Below are 22,243 nucleotides of genomic sequence, written 5' to 3'. Positions count from 1 at the left end.
GGGAGTATCGGGTAGTATTCAATCAGTACTGGGTAGTATTGGATAGTTTTTGGTAAATCGTCCTGTCTTGTGATGAGTTGTCTTGTCACTGGAACCAACCATTCATAGCCGGATTCAACTGTTCATGACCGCAACTTGTTTATTGTTAGCTGTTTTATTATTCTTTAAGCGACATTCAATAATTGTAAAATACATGTAAAAAAAAATCAGACACAAGCATTACCACAAGAGAGTACCTGTCGAAACGTTGTTCTAGATGTGTACAAACCAGTGAATGTATCCAGTATAAACTGAGTTATTTGACTGCTGCGTGTATATATTATATGTCATATTATTGTCAATAGTTATTCATGCAAAGTCCTTAAACAGCTGTTATGCTCTTATCAATTCGTGCTCTTATCAGCTACAGGCCGCGGTAAAGGCTATAACGATACGTTAAGGTAAGACATTATTATATTGATGTATGAATGAATGAATGGTTTAAGGCTGTGTAAAAAGCATCCCATTATGATTATATACATATACACAGATTATGTCAAGTCGCTTAGCAATAGGCCTACAAGGTTTAATTGTCATTTTATTAATGGACGAGCACCGCTTTGACAAATTCGGGGCAGCTTTCACGGCCAAATCCTGGTTAATGAGTCAGCGCCTTAATCACTGAATACCCACTTATCTCTATCTAATTTCTATTTAGGTCAAGGTCAAATCATAGTATTAAAATATGGCGGACGCAAAATTAAGATTGAAAGAATTCCACCAGAAAATATCTGATGATTTACAGAGATCGGTTGACTTCTGGGTTAAATACTCACATGACGAAGAACACGGGTACGTAACTCTTACCAACTCCAAATTAAGCTTGCATGGGACCCCTGGCCATTGTTTGTCACACTCATAGAAATGCAATTGTATGTAACTATGGTAGATAGATAGACTTTTTTGGCATATACATATACACTATAGATGAATTTTTAAAGTGTTTATTTTAAAAATGTTTACAAATAGTTGGGGTGGGGTGGGGGCTTTAGTCACACCCAATCCTCCTTTAATTATACACCTAGAATAACAATAAATTTGTTCAAATATTCGGTTGGTGTTGATTATATCAATGAATGATATCGCCTCTTCTGACCGTACAGGCCCAACAATGATTGATATTGCCTCTCCTGACCCTACAGGCCCAACACGGCCAACAGTGATTGATATCGCCTCTGCTGACCCTACAGGCCCAACAGTGATTGATATCGCGAATTCTGACTGTACACGTCCCAGAATGATTCGTATCGTCTCTTTTGACAATACAAGCCAAACAATGATTGGCATTGCCTCTTCTGATCGTACAGGTCGAACAAATGACCAGCATCAAACGAAATAAGTTTTCTCACGTGACATATCTTATTCATCTAAACTAACCGTCTCCTGGGTTTTCTCCGGGGCCCCCGGTTTTCTCCCACTGCTAAAGAACACAACGCACAAGCGAATTATTGAAATAAAATTGAATCTCAATATGGCCTAGTTTATGTCGTGTGGACCTTAAACCCAATCTCTCTCTCTCTCTCTCTCTTGTTGACGCTGACAAATAATAGTTATGCACAGTACAATGCGAGTACAAACTTACATCGTAGATTTGAACATAACTTTTGGTTTATTTTTTTTAGAGGTTTCTTGAATTGTATTGGACCCGATGGTAAAGTTTATGACGATACGAAATATGGCTGGTTTCAAGGTCGACAGGTAATATGCATAAGCTAATAGTGTCTTATTGTTCGGACGAGACCAAACAGCGAGGCCCATGCACACGAAGGCGTGCGCATTAAAGAACGGGCGCTAAACTCAATTGTATTTCATTTCTCTATAATACAATCTACTGTGGAGAGAGAGAGAGAGAGAGAGAGAGAGAGAGAGAGAGATGGGGTTTAAGGTCCACTCGACACAAACTAGGTCATATTAAGATTCAATTTTATTTTAATAATTCGCCTGGGCGTTGTGTTCTTTAGCAGTGGGAGAAAACCGGGGGATCCGGAGAGGAGAAAACCCAGGAGGTTGGACAGACGACCCTACTCTTTGTCACGTATAAGCGAGGAATCAAACCCACGCCACTTGACTCAATGACAGATCTTCTGATCCAACGCACACGCGTTAGCCATTTGGCCTCCCAACATAGCACAATCTACCCTAGTGTTATATTATTATTGTAGCTGTATGCCTGTGCTAGTATACTGAGATCAGTCCCTGATGTTATATATATTTTAGGTGTATACGTATGCTAGTATATTGAGATCAGCCCCCGATGTTGTTAAAGATAAAGAGAAGATGTTAAACGCTGCAGAAAGTGGTGAGTAGAAGATTCTGATAAAAACTTGAATTGTTGAGTCCAACTCCCAATAACATGCTCAGATACAAGAGGCTGGTACCATGACTGTTTCTAACAGATTATATCACACAAATCTTTATACTCAGTAACAAAACCTTGGCTGTTTCTAACAGATTATACCAAACGAATCGTTATACTAAGTAACAAAACCTTGGCTGGTTCTAACAGATTATATCACACATATCTTATACTAAGTAACAAACCCTCAGTAGTTGGGATTTCCGTCTTCTGTACAATTATTCAACTAAAATCAGGACGAGATGATATATTTAAAGATATTCAGTCACATAAGAAAACCATGCTTGGAGACAAACATATCCAGAAATGTATATTTGTTTGTAATTCATTCTCTATTAAACATAATATTTTATGTTTTGGGAGAATACTTTTATAGGCTTTTGTCTGTTATTCAACCAGATTCAGTATATTGAACAGGATATTTTTAAACTAAAACTATCCAACGTTCGGTTTATGACCATGTTTGTTTTGAAATGAGAAATGTGCTCGAATCTGTCCATTTTTTGAACAATCAAAAACAGTAATTAAGTATTTTCTCCCTATAGTCCAGACAAGAAGCTGAAGTCTAGGGGCCCACCAAGAGGGACATTTATTACATTGAGAATGCTGGATGAATATTCTATGTTTCTACCAATTATTTTTACAGGGGCCGAATTTCTGATGAACAAAGTTAAGAATAGCGACACATCACGATGTTATTTTATGACTACACGAGATGGACGACCTATTAAATATCAGAAAACCATATTCACAGAGACATTTTATACAATGGCCATGTTAGAATTACATGAATTAACTAAAAAGGATATTTATCAGGTACCCAATACAATGCTTGTAGTCTTATGGATGGTGCTTTAGGTAACTTGCAGAAATCCCCCAATTGAATCCTGATCCAACTCCCTGTCCAGTGTCCAACCAGTTAAACTCCTAAACTTAAAATTATATGAAATCAGTAAAAAAAATAATTTTTTATCAGGTACCCGATACAATACATGTTAGTTAAGATAATTGGTTGGGCACAAGTTGATGACACTGAGTTAGGAAATACTCCACTAACTGGTCAGACACCTTCAGCATCTCTAGCTGCACATATGACGGTCTTAATCTTGAAGTGATTGTTATTTGTTCTATGGAAGCTGGTTGGGTTATTCTGGATAAATCGCTTTGTATTATGACTAATTTCAATGTGATATATTTCAGAAAGAAGGTATATCCATGTTAGATAAGATAATTTATTGGGCACAGGTTGATGACACTGAGTTAGGAAATACTCCACTAGCTGGTCATACACCTTCATCATCTCTAGCTGTACCTATGATGGTTCTTAACCTCTGTCAGTTACCTCTGCCAGGTACGTCAATGCGTTTATAAATAGGTTGTCTATAAGTGTGTAAAGTCGGTTCAATTTGTGTATATCATATGGCGGCATGTTGGATTCAAAGGTTTCGATTCCCAGCTTCTGCGTGACAAGGAGTAGAGTCTCCTATCCAACCTCGTACGTTTTCTTAGCCCCCCCCCCCCTTTTCCTTCCACATTTAATTATTGAAATAAAATTGAACCATATGTTAGTCCCGAAATTACCTGATTTTTGTCGAGGGAACGTCAAACCTCATTTTCCTAATTAAATGAAACATGAAATACTTTAACCACACTAGTTTCCCTTTCTTGCTCTAGTTACAGTTTGAACCTTGCGTTAGTCCCTAAATGACCTAGGTTGTGTCGGATGGGCTTAACCCCCCCCCCTCTCTCTCTCTCTTTCTGTAGCTCTAATTACAGTCTATATTTTATATACTTCTAGCTGAAAAGAAGAAGGAACTGAAAAGTGTTGAAGAGAAATGTGTGAAAGAAATACTGTCCCATATTCAGGTAGATCACCATCATTTTTTATAACCCGGTTGGAGCATAAAAGTAGTACGTTAAGCCCCATTTCACTCATATAGATCACCGGTAATAGCTGGATTGCCTTCCAGCTTGGTTCCATGGCTATTCTTTGACTAGTTTTATCTTTTCTTTTTTGAGTGTTTTGACGCATTTTGTGAATAATCAGACGAAATGAAATGGGGTTTAACGTCCTACTGTTCTGCTCCTACTGGGCTAATGAAGACGGGCATACGCCATACAGTGTGCTATGAGGGAAATGTTGCCCCGACAGCGGCACTATCGCCTACTCTTATATCGAATTCCAACTGCCAGGGGATCTGGACAGCTGTCCTTGTCAGGCCCTCCGTTCTGCGCCACTGACAAGGGGAAACCACGTCGGAGAAATTGGATGCACTTTCTCGCCCAATGCAGGGATCCAACACCCGACCTCCAGGCTAGCGAGCCAGCGTCTTAATTACCTAGCCACCGTGAATAATCAGATGGTTTAATTGTAATTCAGTGAACTTAATTGCACCCACAATATCATTTGGTCTCGTTGATTCGTGGCTCCAGTTGACTTCTGCATTCGATTTAACTCATCTTAGATTTAACTCATGCTAAAATTGTTATCACCGTAAACAGTGGCCTGTCGAAGGCTCCCAATCTTATTGGCCATTCTATCTCCATAACTCATGAGTGCTAGCCAGCTTTGTACCCTCCTAAGCTCCTATCAACCTGCCACCGCCCCTACCGCAGTCACCTGTCCTTACAGAGTGGGTAAGCCCGCTAACCCGGAGGCTCCGTGTACGATCCCTGTGTTCATCGGGATTTTCAGGCGTGGTTCCCTATTATCAGTGGTGCCTTGCAAGGGCCTTGCAAGGGGTAACGTACCGTCGTTCGGATGGAACGAAAAACCGATGTCTCGTGTATACATAGACGTGCACATAAAGAAACCCTTAGCAGTTGCAATTCGATATAAGAGTAGGCCGTAAATCCGACGTCCAGGCACAATTTCCCGTAAAGCACACTACATAGCGTATGCCCGTCGGAACAGAACAGTAAGACGCTAAACTCCATTTCATTTTGATTTCATTAAGAGTGTACCACATGGGGATGTCTCTATCTAAAACTATATCTATGTATTATATACTATTCAAAAAAAGTAGGGGATATTTGATTTTTAAGTGTTATTAAAGTCACCTAATGAAACTGACGAAGAAACAAATGACAAAATGAAATGAAGTTCACATTCATCGATTTATTCCAAATGATCGTTAGACTAAGTAAGGCACAGACTGACCATTATAAGGGTAAAATGATACCCGGGGTCAAACAGCAAAGTTACCACAGCATCACAACCAAGTCAGTAACGGGTAAATCCTCCTCTGTTTGCCAAACAAGCATTGATCCGACGTGGCATACTCCTAATGAGACGTCTAAGGTCATTTTGGTCCAGATTGTCCCATTCCTGTTGCAACGCAGCAGCAAGTTCTTGGACATTGGCAGGACGTTGTTGACGTTGACGTAACCTCTGTCCAAGCATGTTCCAGACATGCTCGATGGGGGAGAGGTCGGGACTCAGTGCTGGCCAAGGTAATGTGGTGATGTTCTGTTGTTGGAGGTAACCTGTAACGATCCTGGCCCTGTGACATCTTGCGTTGTCATCCTGGAAGATGAAACGGCGGCCATGACGTCGTGCGAACGGCACAACAGGGACTGCCAAGATGTTGTCCCGGTAGTACTGGCCTGTAACACGCCCTGCAACAACATGTAAAGCCGTTCTTCCAGCAACAGTGATGCCTCCCCACACCATAACAGAGCCACCCCCAAATCGATCATGTCTGATGACGTTAACGTCTTGGAAGCGCTCGTTTCGACGACGCCACACCCTCCTACGTCTGTCCAACAAATCAACAGTGAACCTTGACTCATCTGAAAACATCACATTGCTCCAGCGTCGATTATCCCAGTGTTGACGATCCCTACACCAACGACGTCTTGCCTGAATGTGATGATCTCTCAAACAAGGGATCACGCGAGGACGTCGGGCGCGAAGGTGACCCATATGCAGTCGATTCCGAATCGTCTGGCCACTCACTCTCACACCAGTGTCTGTTTGAAGACGAGCGCTGATTTGATTTGCTGTGATGACACGATTTCTCAAGGCCAAGGTACGGATAAATCGATCCTGGGCTTGAGTTGTTGCCCTTGGTCGACCTGAGCGTGGTCTGTCCTGTACAGATTGTGTATCACGGTATCTGGACCATAGCCTGCTTATGACAGACTGAGAAACATTCATCGTCCGCGCCACAACCGCCTGTGTTGTGCCGATCTGTAGCATGCCAAGGGCACATAACCTTTCATTTTGGGTAAGCCGACGCATATCAAAATTTGTTTTCTGGTCACTAAAACAATTAAACTGATGTTTCCACCCTGGAATTCAATGCCACAATGACTGTAACATTCAAAGTCAGAGTCGTGCAAATCTTGGGTTGGACTCCCATGATGATCCCAAGCATCACCTGCATTCCATGCGGTAGCTATTGGTGCGTTTGGGCGTGACATGTAACTGGAAATGTTTCTTCTGCTAGGTTCTATACTGACTTTTTTCGTAGTCATTTGCATATTTTAGTATTATGCCCCCAAAATCAAATATCCCCTACTTTTTTTGAATAGTATATAACAGAGAGATGGAAATGTTATAGTAGACAATGTATCTATAACTATATCTGTGTTTATATTAACAGAGAGACGGGAGTGTTATAGTAGACAATGTATCTAAAACTATATCTATGTATTATATAACAGAGAGATGGAAGTGTTATAGTAGACAATGCATATTGACTATATCTGTGTTTATCATAACAGAGAGACGGGAGTGTTATACTAGAAAATGTATCTCCAGACGGCAAAGAATTACCAAACAGTTGGGGCAGATTACAAAATCCAGGTAGTTTAAGAATATTTATATCACTGCGATACCATATCGACAGTTCAATCATTATCATTATACATACAGTAATATCTAACTGTCATGCCCTGTGTAAACTAAGTGTCTTTTTCCATCGCATATAACGAGATGCTTGCGGTAATATGTTAACTTAGGTTAAAGTAGGTTCTCTAATCACCTTCTGTAATAAAAAAACATATTCACCAAATAACCATTTCTATGGCCAGTTATATAGATTGATCACATCCTTAAATCGAAAGATTGACACTTAATTGCGGCGGTGGGTGACTAGATGTTAAATCATGACGTCAGCTGCAGGGCCCAGCAACTAAATACTTTAATTAGTATGATAGCAGTTTATAGTCACCGATCAGCTAGTTAATATTCACCAGTCAGCTAGTTAATATTCACCAGTCAGCCTGTGATAACAGTTGATATTCACCAGTCAGGTAGTTAATATTCACCAATCAGCTAGTTAATATTCACCAATCTGCCTTTGATAGCAGTTGATATTCACCAATCAGTCTGTGATAGCTGTTAATATTCACCAGTCAGGTAGTTAATATTCACAAATCATCCTATGATAGCGGTTGATCAGCCATGAATATATTTATGTTTATTAGTTTATGTTGAATCACCCCTACAGGTCATGCTATAGAGTGTGGATGGTTTTTACTTGAATACGCCATAAAAACAGGCGATAAAGAATTACAGAAAACAGCCATTGATAAATTTATTGTCAACCCTTTCAAAGGTATGTAAATTATATTACAATAAATTAACCGCCGTGCCGTCCGACAAACTGAACACAAACCAGACTGGTGAGAAGGTTAATTATATATGATTTAAACTCTCAAAATATGAAATGAAATGGGGTTTAACGTCCTACTGTTCTGCTCCTATGCTGGGCTAATGAAGACGGGCATACGCCATACAGTGTGCTATGAGGGAAATTTTGCCCGGGCAGCGGCACTATCGCCTACTCTTATATCGAATTCCAACTGCCAAGGGATCTTTTACGTGTATTCCAATGTATACACGGGGCCGCGGTTTTTCGTCTCATCCGAAGGACTAGACAGCTGTCCTTGTCAAACCCTCCGTCCTGCATCACTGACAAGGGGGAACCACGCCGGAAAATCTGGATGAACTTTCTCGGCCAATGCAGGGATCGAACTAAAAAATATGAAACATTTCAATTTACACAAGTGGGGTGGTCATAACAATTGCACCTAAAACTGTTAGAGTTATGGACGATTATTTCGGTAAACAGACGGCACCAAGAAACGCCTTTCGTTTTATGGCATGTGTATTGTTTTCCCAAACTAGATTTGTCCGTCCAGGCGTTTTATTTATTTATTTATTTTGGATAATTTTGCACTTGTAGTTCTCTTTGTATTTATTTGTTTGCTTCTAACTGACAAATTGAATCCGATATCATTGCATTATTATAATCAACGAATAGCCTATTCATACTATTATATTTTCATTTAAGGGGGCTGGGATGAGAATTATGGCGGAATATTCTATTTTTTGGATGTGGATGGATATTGTCCGACACCACTTGAATGGGATATGAAGTTATGGTGGCCACACAACGAAGCATTAATCAGCTTCTTGTTGGCCTGGAAGACCACCAAAGATTCACAATTCTTAGAAACATTTCAGCAAGTTTTTGACTACTGCTATGAACATGTAAGCATACCTAATTTATTGTATTTATTTTTTTAGTTTATTTTCAAAAGGATTAGCGCCTTGTAGATGATAATTCTCGAGATCTAATTCTTGAGATTTAATTACCAAATCTGACAATGTGATTAAAATACAGATCTACATTTCGTTTCGTTTTTTTTTATACTTTCGATGGCGTACACTCTTGAAGATCTGACCGGTCGCGTCAGAGGTTATATGAGCGACTTTTGACCCTATGACGTCAGACATTTCATTAACCAATCAGCAGTGATGTTTCTAGCGGATTACCCACAGTTCCGTGCACCACACACCAAAAGCTCGCTGTAACAGACCGTTTCAATGCCTAAACCCTCACAACATCCAGAACACGTCCATGATAACAACTCTTCCGGATCCTAATGTAATGATGACAAGTAAAACGAAATTTTGAACTAAAAAATGAAACGAAATAGGATCTATATTTTAATCAGATTGCAAATCTGAAAGATATATTGCATTAAATATCCATCATTTGAATAGAAAAGCAGAAAATAACCGTTTTAATTTGTGACAATTATTCTGAAATAAATTTCAGATTGTTTCATATCCTTATGAATAGCACGCAAATATATTTGATCAACATCAAATATATTTACAAGAACAACACGCGGAGTAAGGTTATCGTGTTGTATAAACATTTCAGTTTGTTGATGAAGAACATGGCGAATGGTTTGGTTATTTAAATAGAAGAGGGGAAGTAACTCATAACTTTAAAGGCAGTCCATGGAAAGGATGTTTTCACGTGATACGATACCAGATCATGTGTCGACAGTTATTAGAAGAAGCCATTTCTAATCAGTAATTTATTAGACTACCATTGCGCAAGAATTTACACATATATGAAATTGAACATATTTGCAAGTTTTCATGTGTGATATCACAAATAATGCTTTGCATCAATGATACTCTTCACATGAACGAATTATTTTTGTACGAAACAACAGCCCGCCCATGTTTCAAGAAAATAAAGAATGCCATCGAACATTCGATTACTATTGATGATTTGTATGACCTTAATGGTCGGGGGGTCGCGTTGGCTTAGTGGGTAAGACGCTGGCTCGCTAGCCTGGAGGTCGGGTGTAATCGATCCCTGCATTGGCCGAGAAAGTTCAACTTGATTTTCCGGCTTGGTTCTCCCTTGTCAGTGATGCAGGACCTGACAAGGACAGCTGTCTAGTCGTTCGGATGGGACGAAAAACCGAGGTCCCGTGTACACATTGGCGTGCACGTAAAAGATCCTTTGACAGTTGGAATTCGATATAAGAGTAGGCCAGAGTGCCGCTGTCCGGGCAAAATTTCTTTCATAGTACACTGTCTGGCGTATGCCCGTCTTCGTTAGTCCAGTTCGGAGCATAACAGTAGGACGTTAAATCTCATTTCATTTCATTTCACCTTAATGGTTCTATTGCTTATCACGAATTTTATCCAGCGGCTGCCAGGCAGGATACGCCCACATTTTCGAGGGATGGATAGAGAACAAGCTAAGAAGAAAGTGATTTTTCCTACAATCGAGGGCCATAATTCAGGAAATTACCATTCGATATACGCGAATATCGAAAAGAACCAAGATCTTTGGGTTATAAACTTACATTTCAAGTTTCAACAAAATCGGATAAAAATTGTGACCTCTACAGGGTCCACAACCATAGTTTTTCGCTATTTGAGAAAGAACGGCGGCCATTTTGTCTGTCAATTTTGGGACGATTTTCACGAAATTTGAACTGAGCGGCCCTTAGGGTGTAACGGTGATATAATAATACGGTTTTTTAAATCGGATAAAAATTATGACCTCTATAGGGTCCACAAGTTAAAAACGCGATTTTTCGTACAATCAGGGGCCATAATTCTGGAAGTTACGGTCCGATATGCGTGAACATCGAAAGGAACTGCGATCGTTGGGTTATAAACCTACATTTCAAGTTTCAACAAAATCAGATAAAAATTGTGACCTCTGTAGGGTCCACAAGCTAAAAACGTGATTTTTCGTACAAACAGGGGCCATAATCCATGAAGTTTCGATCCGATACATGCCAATATATAGGAGATAAACCTATATTTCAAGTTTCGTCAAAATCGGATAAGAATTGACCTGTAGAGTGTCCACAAACAAATTGTGGACGGACAGGGGCGACGGCATAATACGTCCACATGAAAATGTGGGCGTATAAAAAGTACAAATCATGTGGAATCGATGGCATTTGTCCACAGCAGCTTTTAGCTGGTTTAAACGTTGTTTTATAATAAAAAATTTTTTTATATATTTAATACTTTGTTTGATCAACAAGTTTTTTAAAAACACATCTTCAGAATATTATATCAAATACTATTTCTTCGTTTGATTTTAAAACAGGTTTATCAACTATAGCATAATACCTGAAGCAATGGCCCGAGAGGGATTTCTCGGGCCATTGCTTCAGGTATCTGCTGTAGTTGATAAACCTGTATACTTAAATCAAACGAAGAAATAGTATTTGATATAATATGCTGGATTGTCTTCTGATACTTGAGCTTTTGAGGGAGTATGTCTATTCTTCCCGTTCAATCAAATCTATCCGAAGTACAGCAACATGACAACCCTTCATTTAATCTGGGGTTAGCTATTGGTTGTTAATCGGACTATTGACCAGTCATAAGTTTGAACAGAAAATTGCTTTTTACAGCAGTGTTGAGAGGAATTAGCGAGGAGTACGTGTTTATTTGACTATAGAGTACACACCAGGCGGTAGTATGAAATTAGTCCTTGGTCGGTGTTTTTTCCGCTCAAGAATCGCGGTGTTTTCTCATAAAGGCATTCTGGGCGGCAAAAACGCGGCGGAAATATAAAAAAGTCGGCGGATTATAGTTCGCGAAAATATAAAAAAGTCGGCGGATTATAGTCCGCGAAAATATAAAATAGTCGGCGGATTATAGTTCGCGAAAATTAAATATAGTCGGCCGAGAATGGTCCGCAATGTTTAGATGAATGTCGTCCATATTGTTACAGTGGTATTGGAACAATAACGCAGGTTAACTGTTCGCCTGTTGTTCCCCATGGCTTTCTGTATACATCCTTCGCAAATTGATTATGAAAAGTAACTAAAACCTACCGATACATGTATATCCTAAATCTATCCTTTATTCCTGATTTTCATCGGTATTAGCTACTGTATGTAGCTATTTTGGGTGTCAACGGTTAATTTGACACGCAGACAATGAAACCATGTTTCGTGAATTCTGATAGCACTCTCGGAAAATGGGCGACAACTTGTTTATAAATATATTTAGAAAATACCATCCTTTATTCCTAGTGTACATGTACATCGGTATTACAATCGTGAATCATATCACAAAGCACATACACGTAGCTATTGTGGATGTAAACGCTTATCCGACAAGCAGACAATGAAACCATGTTTGTGAAATCTGATAGTCGTGTCTGAAAATATATTCCGGAGGTAGCAATTCGCACCTTCAGGTTTAATTATGAACAATAATTTAAGGATTTTTGTAGAAGTACATGCAGCATAAAAGGCTGGGAATATATATTCTCTTTTCGACTTTTTTTCATGTATGTCAGTTGAAAAGATAATTCGGAAACCCGTATTTAACAGAATTCAATGCATACATTTATGGGTGGACCCAGTCCGGTCTATAAAAGTGAAAAACTGTTTACTAATTTTAGTTTTATTTCGTTTTCGGCTTTAAAACTGACTTCTGTATCATAACACAAGCCCAATCTGATGACAGATCCCCACTTTGCAAAACAGATGAAATCATTTCAGTTATTGAACAGATAAGAATAACAATCAATCCGTCAGATATTTATTTATTCATAATGCGTTTAAAGTATCAAATTTAATTACAATATTGCATATACACTGACAATATATTATCAATAACATTTCTGGTAATTACATATTCAGGTAGTTATATAATTGCCTTCTCAATGCTTTATTTACCCCTGGGGCAGTTTACATATTATCAACAGCAGTTCTGGTAATTACATATTAAAAGATAAATACATCAACATAAAAAAAGGTTCGTCCATTTTTTTAAAGAATAGATGATATGTTTTTCGTTTTTTTTATATATATTTTTATGGTGTATTTGTGTATTAAAAATATATACATATATTTACAGTGCTAGCTATCGATTCGTCGATATTATGAACAGCAGTTCTGTAATTACATATTATAACATATAAATACATCAACATAAAAAAGTTCGTCCATTTTTTTAAAGAATAGATATGTTTTTCGTTGGTTTATATATTCTAAATTCATCTCGGATATCGTCAAAAACTGAGACGTCTGTACACGCAGATGATGATGGCTGGTGAATTTCTAGTAGCTCATGCCTGATTTGTGTTGATCTGTTTTCAAACTTTTTCATAAGTTTATCTTGGTTTTTCTTCAATTTTTGTTAATCTTAGCATTAATATTTCCAGAGATTGCTGTATGGCAGAGCTACATGCACTGTAAGTAGCGAAAAGTCGAACTCTGGTTCAAGAGATGCCGGTACCATGGGTTGGTGTGCTGGTATGGCTACTGGTGCAATAAGTGCTGCAAATTTCGTGGGTGCTGATGCTGGTGCTGGGTTCGGCAACGCTAATGGTGTTGGTATTAGCATAGATGGGATTGGCGTGGGTGCTGCCGGTGCTGTTGTGGGTGTTGGTACTGGTGCTTGGATTGGCACTACTACTGGTGCTGGGATTGGCGTGGGTGCTGTTGTGGCTGCTGGTGCGTGTATTGGCATTGGTGCTGTTGGTGCCACGGCATTTAGCGCTGGTGTAAAACTAGGTGCCAAGGCTAGTGCTGTCTGGATAGATGTTGGCATTGGCATCACTGGTGCTGTTGTGGCTGCTGGTGCTTGCATTGGTGCTGGTGTAAAAGTAGGTGCCAAGGCTAGTGCTGTCTGTGTCTGGATAGGTGTCGATGTGGCAATTGGTTCAGGTGTTGGAATTGGCTCGTGTTTTCCTTTGGCGTTCGTCACTTCCGATTCAGGAAACCTGTATTACTCAGCTATCGTAGCAATGATCTCTGTGATAAAATTATATTTTGAACGTGTTTAATTAGTTCTATCACATATGTGATGATGACTGGCACCAATAATGTCCTTTAACATATACGTACAGGCTATTTACAATTATGGGGATGATAATGTGATAAGCATTTAAATCAATTAAAAAGATAGTTAATGATAGAGGATATATTTACAGTATGGACAATGAAATATTGCACCTTTCTCCACTCTCTCACCAATACACATCCGTAAGTGTATTTGAATAATGTATCTGGAATCTAGGACATAATTGTACTTTCATATTGACCCTTTCTATACAGACTGTGGATAGTTTCCCTTATCACACTGCGATCAAAACTGTCGAATCGGGAATTAATGTCACGCTTCTTACTATGGAAGGGTATCGCTGCCAATATTAAATGCTCTGCGACAATGTCGTTTCCATTGATGATATGTAAAAAGTACAATGTACAAAGTCCTAATACCGATAATGATAAAGTCAAAATACCCCTAAGGCAGGAGTTAAATGTAAAACGACAAATGTTAAGTGTTAAATAACAAATGTTTTGTGGGAAAATGCTTTTTTTGACATATCTACATTTTACATTTCTCTCATTACATTTTATATTTGCGCCCTGCCACACCCATTTATCCTTCACGCTTTCTACATAGCAGCTTTCGCACAGCATCAACTTCATATGCAAATGTAGGATATCACGTGATTTATTAACATACACGGAAACCCGGCTACTACATCATGGCAGCACCTATTTACTAGGCAATGTCTAATTATTTTTGGGCCCATTCATATTTTATTTCCATTGACAACTAATTGGATATTACCTTTTAAAATCTTTTGAAATCTATTTGAAATGAAATGAAATGTTGTTTAATGGCACGTCAGCTCCAACCGGGCTATATTGCGCCAAACATATGGTGAATTTAACGAGACAAATTAAAACAATATCACAGGAATGTATTCATATATGTAAATAAAAACAAATATCACAGAAAATATACTTAAAAATAAATATATCAATTCCTTTACATATATAAATATTTAAAAAACAATATATGATAAATATATACAATTAAAATTTTGAATAAAAGTTTGTCTCTTTTAAAAATGCTAGCAATTCATCATAAAGCTCCGGTTGAGCAAATAGCTGACGTACTGACTGGCAACGGTAATATTTAGATCTAATATGTTTGAGATGATTGCACTCAATCAAGATGTGTTTCACTGTCAAAGGAACATGACAGTGAACACATTGTGGTTGAGGCTCTCGCTTTAAGATGAAAATGTGTGTTAAAAAAGTATGACTAATGCGAGAGCGACACAAAACCACTTCATCTCTCCTGCTGGTTCTATAGGAGCTTGGCCAGTCTCCTAAGAGAGGCTTAATGTGATGAAGTTTGTTTGTGTCTGCAAGATTCCAAGACCGTTGCCAGCGGTCATATACAAATAATTTAATGGACGATTTAAAATCGGTGAAAGGTAAAAGAAATTGTGATATGGGAAGATCTAAAGCAGACTTGGCAGCTAAGTCTGCTTGATCATTCCCTTTAATATCAACATGACTGGGGAGCCAGCAAAGGACAGTGTCCTTGCCGTTAAACTCGTGTGATAGTAGCAGACGATAAATGTCTGCTACTAAAGGGTGTACAAGCTGCTTATTGTTTATTGCCTGTAAAGAGGACAAAGAATCAGTAAATATAATGTGTTTTAAGGATGAAGAGGATTTGATATACTCCAAAGCCTGAAAGATGGCCTGGAGTTCAGCAGTAAATATGGAAGCAGCAGGAGGAAGACGAACAGAAATGGTCTCAGATGGCGTGACAGTAGCCGATGCTACCCGATCGCCATCTTTGGAACCATCTGTATAAATTGGAGCATAATCACCATATTTAGACCTTTTCTCTCTGAAGAGAGATTGAAACACTGTGGAACTAGTATCTTTCTTTTTGTTTTTTGTAAGATCGAGATCGATCTTGGGGGGAGATATAGACCATGGTGGTGTCTCAAAGAAAGGGGTATTCGCAATACTGTCTTGACTGATACCAGCCTGAGACAAAAGGGGTTGAATGCGAATACCGAAGGATGGAATAACATTGGTTTTCAGTAAATATAGATGTTCATAATAGGGTCTAAATATGGTGTTAAATGAAATATGATGAGGCAGAGATGCAATTTTTGTAGCATACTGCAGTGCAAGTTTATCACGTCTGTCGTGCAATGAGGGCTCGTGCGCCTCGACGTATAAACTCTGCACTGGAGATGTTCGGAATGCTCCTAGACTGATTCTAAGTCCTTGGTTGTGAATGGTGTCAAGCTCTTTGAGATAAGACTCGCGGGCTGACCCATACACAATACACCCATAATCGAGTTTAGATCTTATTAATGCTCGATATAATCTGAGTAGGACCTTACGGTCTGCTCCCCAGTCAGTGTTTGATAAGACTCTCAATATGTTGAGGGCTTTCAGACATTTCTTTTTGAGGGTTTTGATGTGGGGGATAAATGATAATTTCTTATCAAATATCAAACCCAAGAATTTTGTTTCATCTACAACTGGAATGGGGCTTCCATCCAGTGTAAGTTCCGGATCAGGATGTAAACCTCTTCGCTGACAAAAGTGCATACAAACAGTCTTGGATTTCGAAAATCGAAATCCATTGTCAGTTGCCCATCGTTGAATAGAATTCAAACAAAGCTGCAACTGACGTTCGATTGTCTGCATACTTGTCGATCCGTAACACATCTGAAAGTCGTCAACATAAAGAGAGCCGTCGACCCCGCGTTTAAGGCACGATGGTATGGTATTTATCTTAATGGAAAAAAGAGTGGGAGATAATATACTTCCCTGAGGGACTCCCATTTCCTGGGGAAATGGGTCAGAGAATATTGATCCCAAGCGTACCTTAAACGACCTATCTTCTAAGAAATTTTTAATGAAGATAGGTAAGCGACCCCGCAGACCGAGGTTATGCAGGTCGCGCATGATACCATATTTCCATGTGGTATCATAAGCTTTCTCCAGATCAAAAAATATAGCAACAAAATGTTGTTTCTGGATGAAAGCATCCCTGACAAACGTTTCAAATCGAACGAGATGATCAAGAGTGCTTCTTTGGGACCGAAATCCACATTGGAGGTCTGTAATGAGGTTGTTGGACTCAAGGTACCAAACAAGCCTTCGATTGATCAATCTCTCCATGATTTTGCAAATGCAGCTAGTCAAAGCGATCGGACGATAATTGGTAGGATTCGTAGGATCTTTACCCGGTTTAGGGATGGGAATTATTGTGGCTTCACGCCATGAAGGGGGAAAATTCCCATCAACCCAAATCCGGTTATAAAGATCTAATAATATTAAAAGTGTAGAAAAAGGTAAATGTTTTAATATCTGGTAATGAATTTCATCTGGACCAGTTGCAGTATCCCGAGCCCTCTTAAGAGAATCACGGAGTTCGGCAATAGAAAACTTGTCATTATAACATTCATCATTACGGGACTTGAAATTAAGCCGCCTTTTCTCCTGTTGATGTTTAATGCTCCGAAAGGCATCAGAGGAGAAATTGGATGATGAATTGAATGAAATTGTACTGGCCAGAGAATTAGCAATATCAGGAAATGTTGTTAAGGTGGTATTGTCAACATTTAGATGGTTAACTGATAAAGCACTACTTTTACCTTTAATTCTACGAATCCTATCCCATACCGATTTGGAAGTGGTACGGGAATTTATCCTTGAGACATAACCCTGCCATGAAGACTTCTTTGCTTGGCGTATGGTTCTACGGGCTTTCGCCCGGACCATTTGGTATGCTGCAATATTCTCCATGGAAGGGTGATTCTCAAGGTTTCTTAAGATACGATCACGCTCTCTAAGAGCGGATTTGCAATCGTTATTGTACCATGGTTTATTGAAACGTTTGGGCTTAGTCGTGGTCTTCGGAATCGCCTGCTCAGCTACATCCTGAAGAATTGAAGTGAATAAGGCCATGGGCTCATCTGCATCTTCTAACTCCTTTGCGTCAAAAGAGAAGAGACACAAAGATTCAAAAAGAGCCCAATCAGCCTTATGCAATTTCCACCTCTGCGGTCTTTCAACCGGAGAGAATGAATGAATGAAATATGGTTTTATGGCACGTCAGCTCCAACCGGGCTATATTGCGCCAAACATATGGTGAATCTGAGACAAATTAAAACAATATCACATAAATGAATTTATATATGTAAATAAAAACAAATATCACAGAAAATATATTAATTAAAAATAAATATAACAAATCTTTTACATATATAAATATTTAAAACGATATACATGATTAAATATATACAATTAAAATTGATTATAAAAGTTTGTCTCTTTTAAAAATGTTAGCACTTTGTCATATAGCTCCGGTTGAGCAAATAGCTGACGTACTGACTGGCAACAGTAATATTTAGATCTAATGTTCTTGAGATGTTTGCACTCAATCAAGATGTGTTTCACTGTCAAAGGAACATGACAGTGAACACATTCCGGTTGAGGCTCTCGCTTCAAAATGAAAATATGAGTTAAAAAAGTATGACCAATGCGAGAGCGACACAAAACAACTTCATCCCTCCTGTTGGTTCTATAGGAGTTGGGCCAATCTCCTAGGAGAGGCTTAATGTGATGAAGTTTATTTGTGCCTGCAAAATCCCAAGACCGTTGCCAGCGGTCATAAATAAAATGATTTATACACGAATTAAAATCTTTATATGGTATTAAAAAGGGTGATTGGGGAAGATCTAAAGCAGCTTTGGCAGCAAAATCTGCTTGATCATTCCCCCTTATATCTACGTGACTGGGGAGCCAGCAAAAGACGACGTCTTTACTGTTGAACTCGTATGATAATAGCAGATGATAAACATCTGCTACTAATGGGTGTTCAAGCTGTTTGTTGTTAATTGCTTGAAGCGAGGACAGAGAATCAGTAAAGATGATATACTTTAAAGATGAAGAGGATTGTATGAACTCCAAGGCCCGAAGAATGGCCTGGAGCTCAGCTGTAAATATTGAAGCAGCAGGTGGAAGACACACAGAAATGGTCTCAGATGGCGTCACGGTAGCCGAGGCTACCCGATCACCATCTTTAGAACCATCTGTGTAAATAGGAGCATAATCACCATACTTAGACCTTAACTCTCTAAAGAGAGATTGGAACACCGTAGAGCTAGTATCTCTCTTTTTATGTTGAGTTAGATCGAAATCGATCTTTGGGGGAGATATAGCCCACGGTGGAGTCCTAAAGACAGGGGTATTCGCAATACTGTCAAGGCTGATACCAGCCTCAGACAAAAGGGGTTGTATGCGAATACCGAATGATGGAATAACATTAGTCTTCACCAGATACAAATGCTCATAAAGAGGTCTAAATATGGTGTTAAATGAAATGTGATTCGGAAGTGATGCTATTTTCGTAGCATACTGCAGGGCCAGTTTATCACGTCTGTTGTGCAATGAGGGCTCATGCGCCTCGACGTATAAACTGTCCACTGGAGATGTACGAAATGCTCCTAAACTGATTCTAAGTCCCTGGTTGTGTATGGTGTCGAGCTCTTTGAGATAAGACTCGCGGGCAGACCCATACACAATACACCCATAATCGAGTTTTGATCTTATTAAAGCTCGATATAATCGGAGCAAGACCTTACGGTCTGCTCCCCAGTCAGTATTTGATAAGACTCTCAATATGTTGAGGGCTTTCAGACATTTCTTTTTTAGGCTTTTAATGTGGGGGATAAATGATAATTTCTTATCAAATATCAGCCCCAGAAATTTGGTTTCATCCACAACTGGAAGGCGGTTGCCATCCAAATAAAGTTCTGGATCTGGATGCAAACCTCGTTTCTGACAGAAATGCATGCAGACAGTCTTGGATTTCGAAAAACGAAATCCATTTTCGGTTGCCCATTGTTGAAGTGAATTCAAACAAAGCTGCAACTTACGTTCGATTATCCGCATGTCTGTAGAACCATAGCACATCTGAAAGTCATCAACATAAAGAGCGCCGTTTGTACCTGGTTTAAGGCACGCTGGGATAGTATTAATTTTAATTGCAAACAATGTTGGAGATAAAATACTTCCCTGTGGAACTCCCATTTCCTGAGGAAATGGGTCAGAGAATATTGATCCCAGTCGTACCTTAAATGACCTATCTTCCAGGAAATTTTTAATGAAGATAGGTAAGCGACCTCGTAGGCCGAGGTTCTGGAGGTCGCGCATGATACCGTGTTTCCACGTTGTATCATATGCTTTCTCCAGATCAAAAAATATTGCAACTAAATGTTGCTTCTGGATGAAAGCATCCCTGACGAACGTTTCAAATCGAACGAGATGATCAAGAGTGCTCCTTTGGGACCTAAATCCACATTGGAGGTCAGTAATGAGGTTGTTGGACTCTAGGTACCAAACAAGCCTTCGATTGATCAATCTCTCCATGGTTTTGCAAATACAGCTAGTTAAAGCGATCGGACGATAGTTGGTAGGATTCGTATGATCTTTACCGGGTTTAGGGATGGGAATTATTGTGGCTTCATGCCACGAAGGGGGGAATTTCCCATCAACCCAAATCCGGTTAAAAAGATCCAGTAAAATTAAGAGAGTGGAAAAAGGTAAATGTTTAAGAATTTGGTAGTGTATTTCATCTGGCCCAGTTGCTCAACCGGAGAGGGACCATTATTATCTATCAAGATGGGGAAATGGTCACTACCACACAGATCTTCATTTACTCTCCATGTAAAATCCTGAAACAGGACCGGAGAGCAAATGGTGAGATCAAGAGAAGAAAAAGAAGCTGTGGCAGGATGTAAATAAGTAGGCGAGTCATCATTTAATAAACACAAATTATTAATGTTAATGAAGTCCGCTATTTGTTTACCTCTGTTATTATCATCTGGACTACCCCAGAGTGAATGATGACCATTGAAATCTCCCGTAATTATAAACGGGAGGGGAAGGTGTGCAACAAGGTCATCAAGATCTCTGGGGTTCAGATGTAAACTAGGTGGTAAATATACAGAGCAGAGTGTGATAGGAATATGTAGAGTCACCCTCACTGCAACTGCCTGTAAAGGTGAGTTGAGGGCGACTTTACTCTGCGGAGTATTTCCATTAAGGAAAATGGAAACACCACCGTGTGCTCTACCATCATCGTTAGGAAAATGATGATAGGCAACAAAATGTCTGAGTGTTAAGACGTCTGCATTCTTTAAAAAAGTTTCTTGTAAACAAATAGCTAAGGGATTAAATTTTTGAATTAAGATTTGAACTTCATTAAAATTTGGTTTAAGACCACGACAATTCCATTGAATAATGGAATTTGCCATTTTCAGGGAGGTTTAACGGGACTTCTATGATGTTGTTTGGGGTCGTGAATTTCTACAACAACATCCATAAGATTGTCCTGTATCCTGAACCTGTTAAAGGTTTGGACAGGATCCTCATCACCCTTCCGACTTCGGAAGGAATTAAGTTTTGTATTTTGAGGAACGCCTTTACCAGAACGTTCCTTGTTTGTTTTTGGTGGATTTCCACCTTTTGCTGGAGGAGTGGGGGGCACAATCTCCTCTATCTCAGACACTCCAGATTTTTTAACAGTCTGGGTACTGAGAGAATTATTTGCAGGTTTCGGAGGAATTGGAGGTTTTTCTTGTGATGAGGATTCTGTCTGAGCTGGCCAGACAACAGGTGTTTGGCAAGCAATGGAAGCGGTCTTCGGTTTGACTGCGTTTGCAAAGGACATTGCAAACGTTGGGGTTACAGCCTCAACCAACTTCCTTGCTTCTGGATATGAAATGTTTTTCTCTGTTTTCACCTGTTGTACTTGTTTTTCTTTTTTCCATATCGGGCACTCTCGGGAATATGCAAAATGAGGCCCTTTGCAGTTAATGCAATGGTGATCGATGTACTTTCGTGACCATCCTGTCCGCATCGAGCACACATCGCTTTCCCCTTACACACGTTCTTACTATGTCCAAAGCGTTGACAATTAAAACAACGCAATGGATTTGGAATATAAGGGGTAACTGGAATGGAAAGAAAACCAGCTTTGATCATCCTAGGAAGATCTGGCTTATCAAAGGTCAGGATATAGGTGTTTGTTTGAATAATGATACCATTACGTCGGATGGAAATACGTTTGACGTAAGTAACACCTTGTGAGGAGAGATTTTCAAGCATCTCTTCCTCACTGCTGCCTTCTAAATCCTGAGACCGAATAACACCTCTTGAAGAATTAAGAGAGTTATGCGGTGCAACTTTGATGGGAATGTTGGC

At 39.3% G+C, this 22,243-nt stretch overlaps 1 protein-coding gene across 1 annotated transcript; it reads left to right on the top strand.

The window, feature by feature from the left end:
- Positions 1 to 377: 377 nt before the first annotated feature.
- Positions 378 to 9,866, top strand: LOC126827562 (N-acylglucosamine 2-epimerase). Its single transcript, XM_056102430.1, has 11 exons — positions 378 to 440; positions 698 to 831; positions 1,662 to 1,737; positions 2,257 to 2,338; positions 3,042 to 3,211; positions 3,596 to 3,746; positions 4,194 to 4,261; positions 7,124 to 7,205; positions 7,852 to 7,959; positions 8,698 to 8,897; positions 9,577 to 9,866. The coding sequence occupies exons 2-11, from the start codon at positions 725 to 727 to the stop codon at positions 9,733 to 9,735; spliced, it is 1,203 nt and encodes a 400-aa protein (XP_055958405.1). The 5' UTR covers positions 378 to 440; positions 698 to 724; the 3' UTR covers positions 9,736 to 9,866.
- The last annotated feature ends 12,377 nt before the right edge of the window (positions 9,867 to 22,243 follow it).

Source organism: Patella vulgata, chromosome 7 (assembly GCF_932274485.2).
Source record: "Patella vulgata chromosome 7, xgPatVulg1.2, whole genome shotgun sequence".
Lineage (NCBI taxonomy): Eukaryota > Metazoa > Mollusca > Gastropoda > Patellidae > Patella > Patella vulgata.
The sequence above is the reverse complement of the archived record's forward strand: the minus strand, read 5'-3'. Positions and strand labels throughout refer to the sequence as shown.

Bases quoted from the DNA above. Each gene is read 5' to 3' on its own strand.
- LOC126827562 (XM_056102430.1), top strand. From the start codon at position 725: ATGGCGGACGCAAAATTAAGATTGAAAGAATTCCACCAGAAAATATCT. The intron at 2,339-3,041 runs GTGAGTAGAAGA...TTATTTTTACAG, and splicing joins GTTAAACGCTGCAGAAAGTG to GGGCCGAATTTCTGATGAAC. The intron at 3,212-3,595 runs GTACCCAATACA...GATATATTTCAG, and splicing joins CTAAAAAGGATATTTATCAG to AAAGAAGGTATATCCATGTT.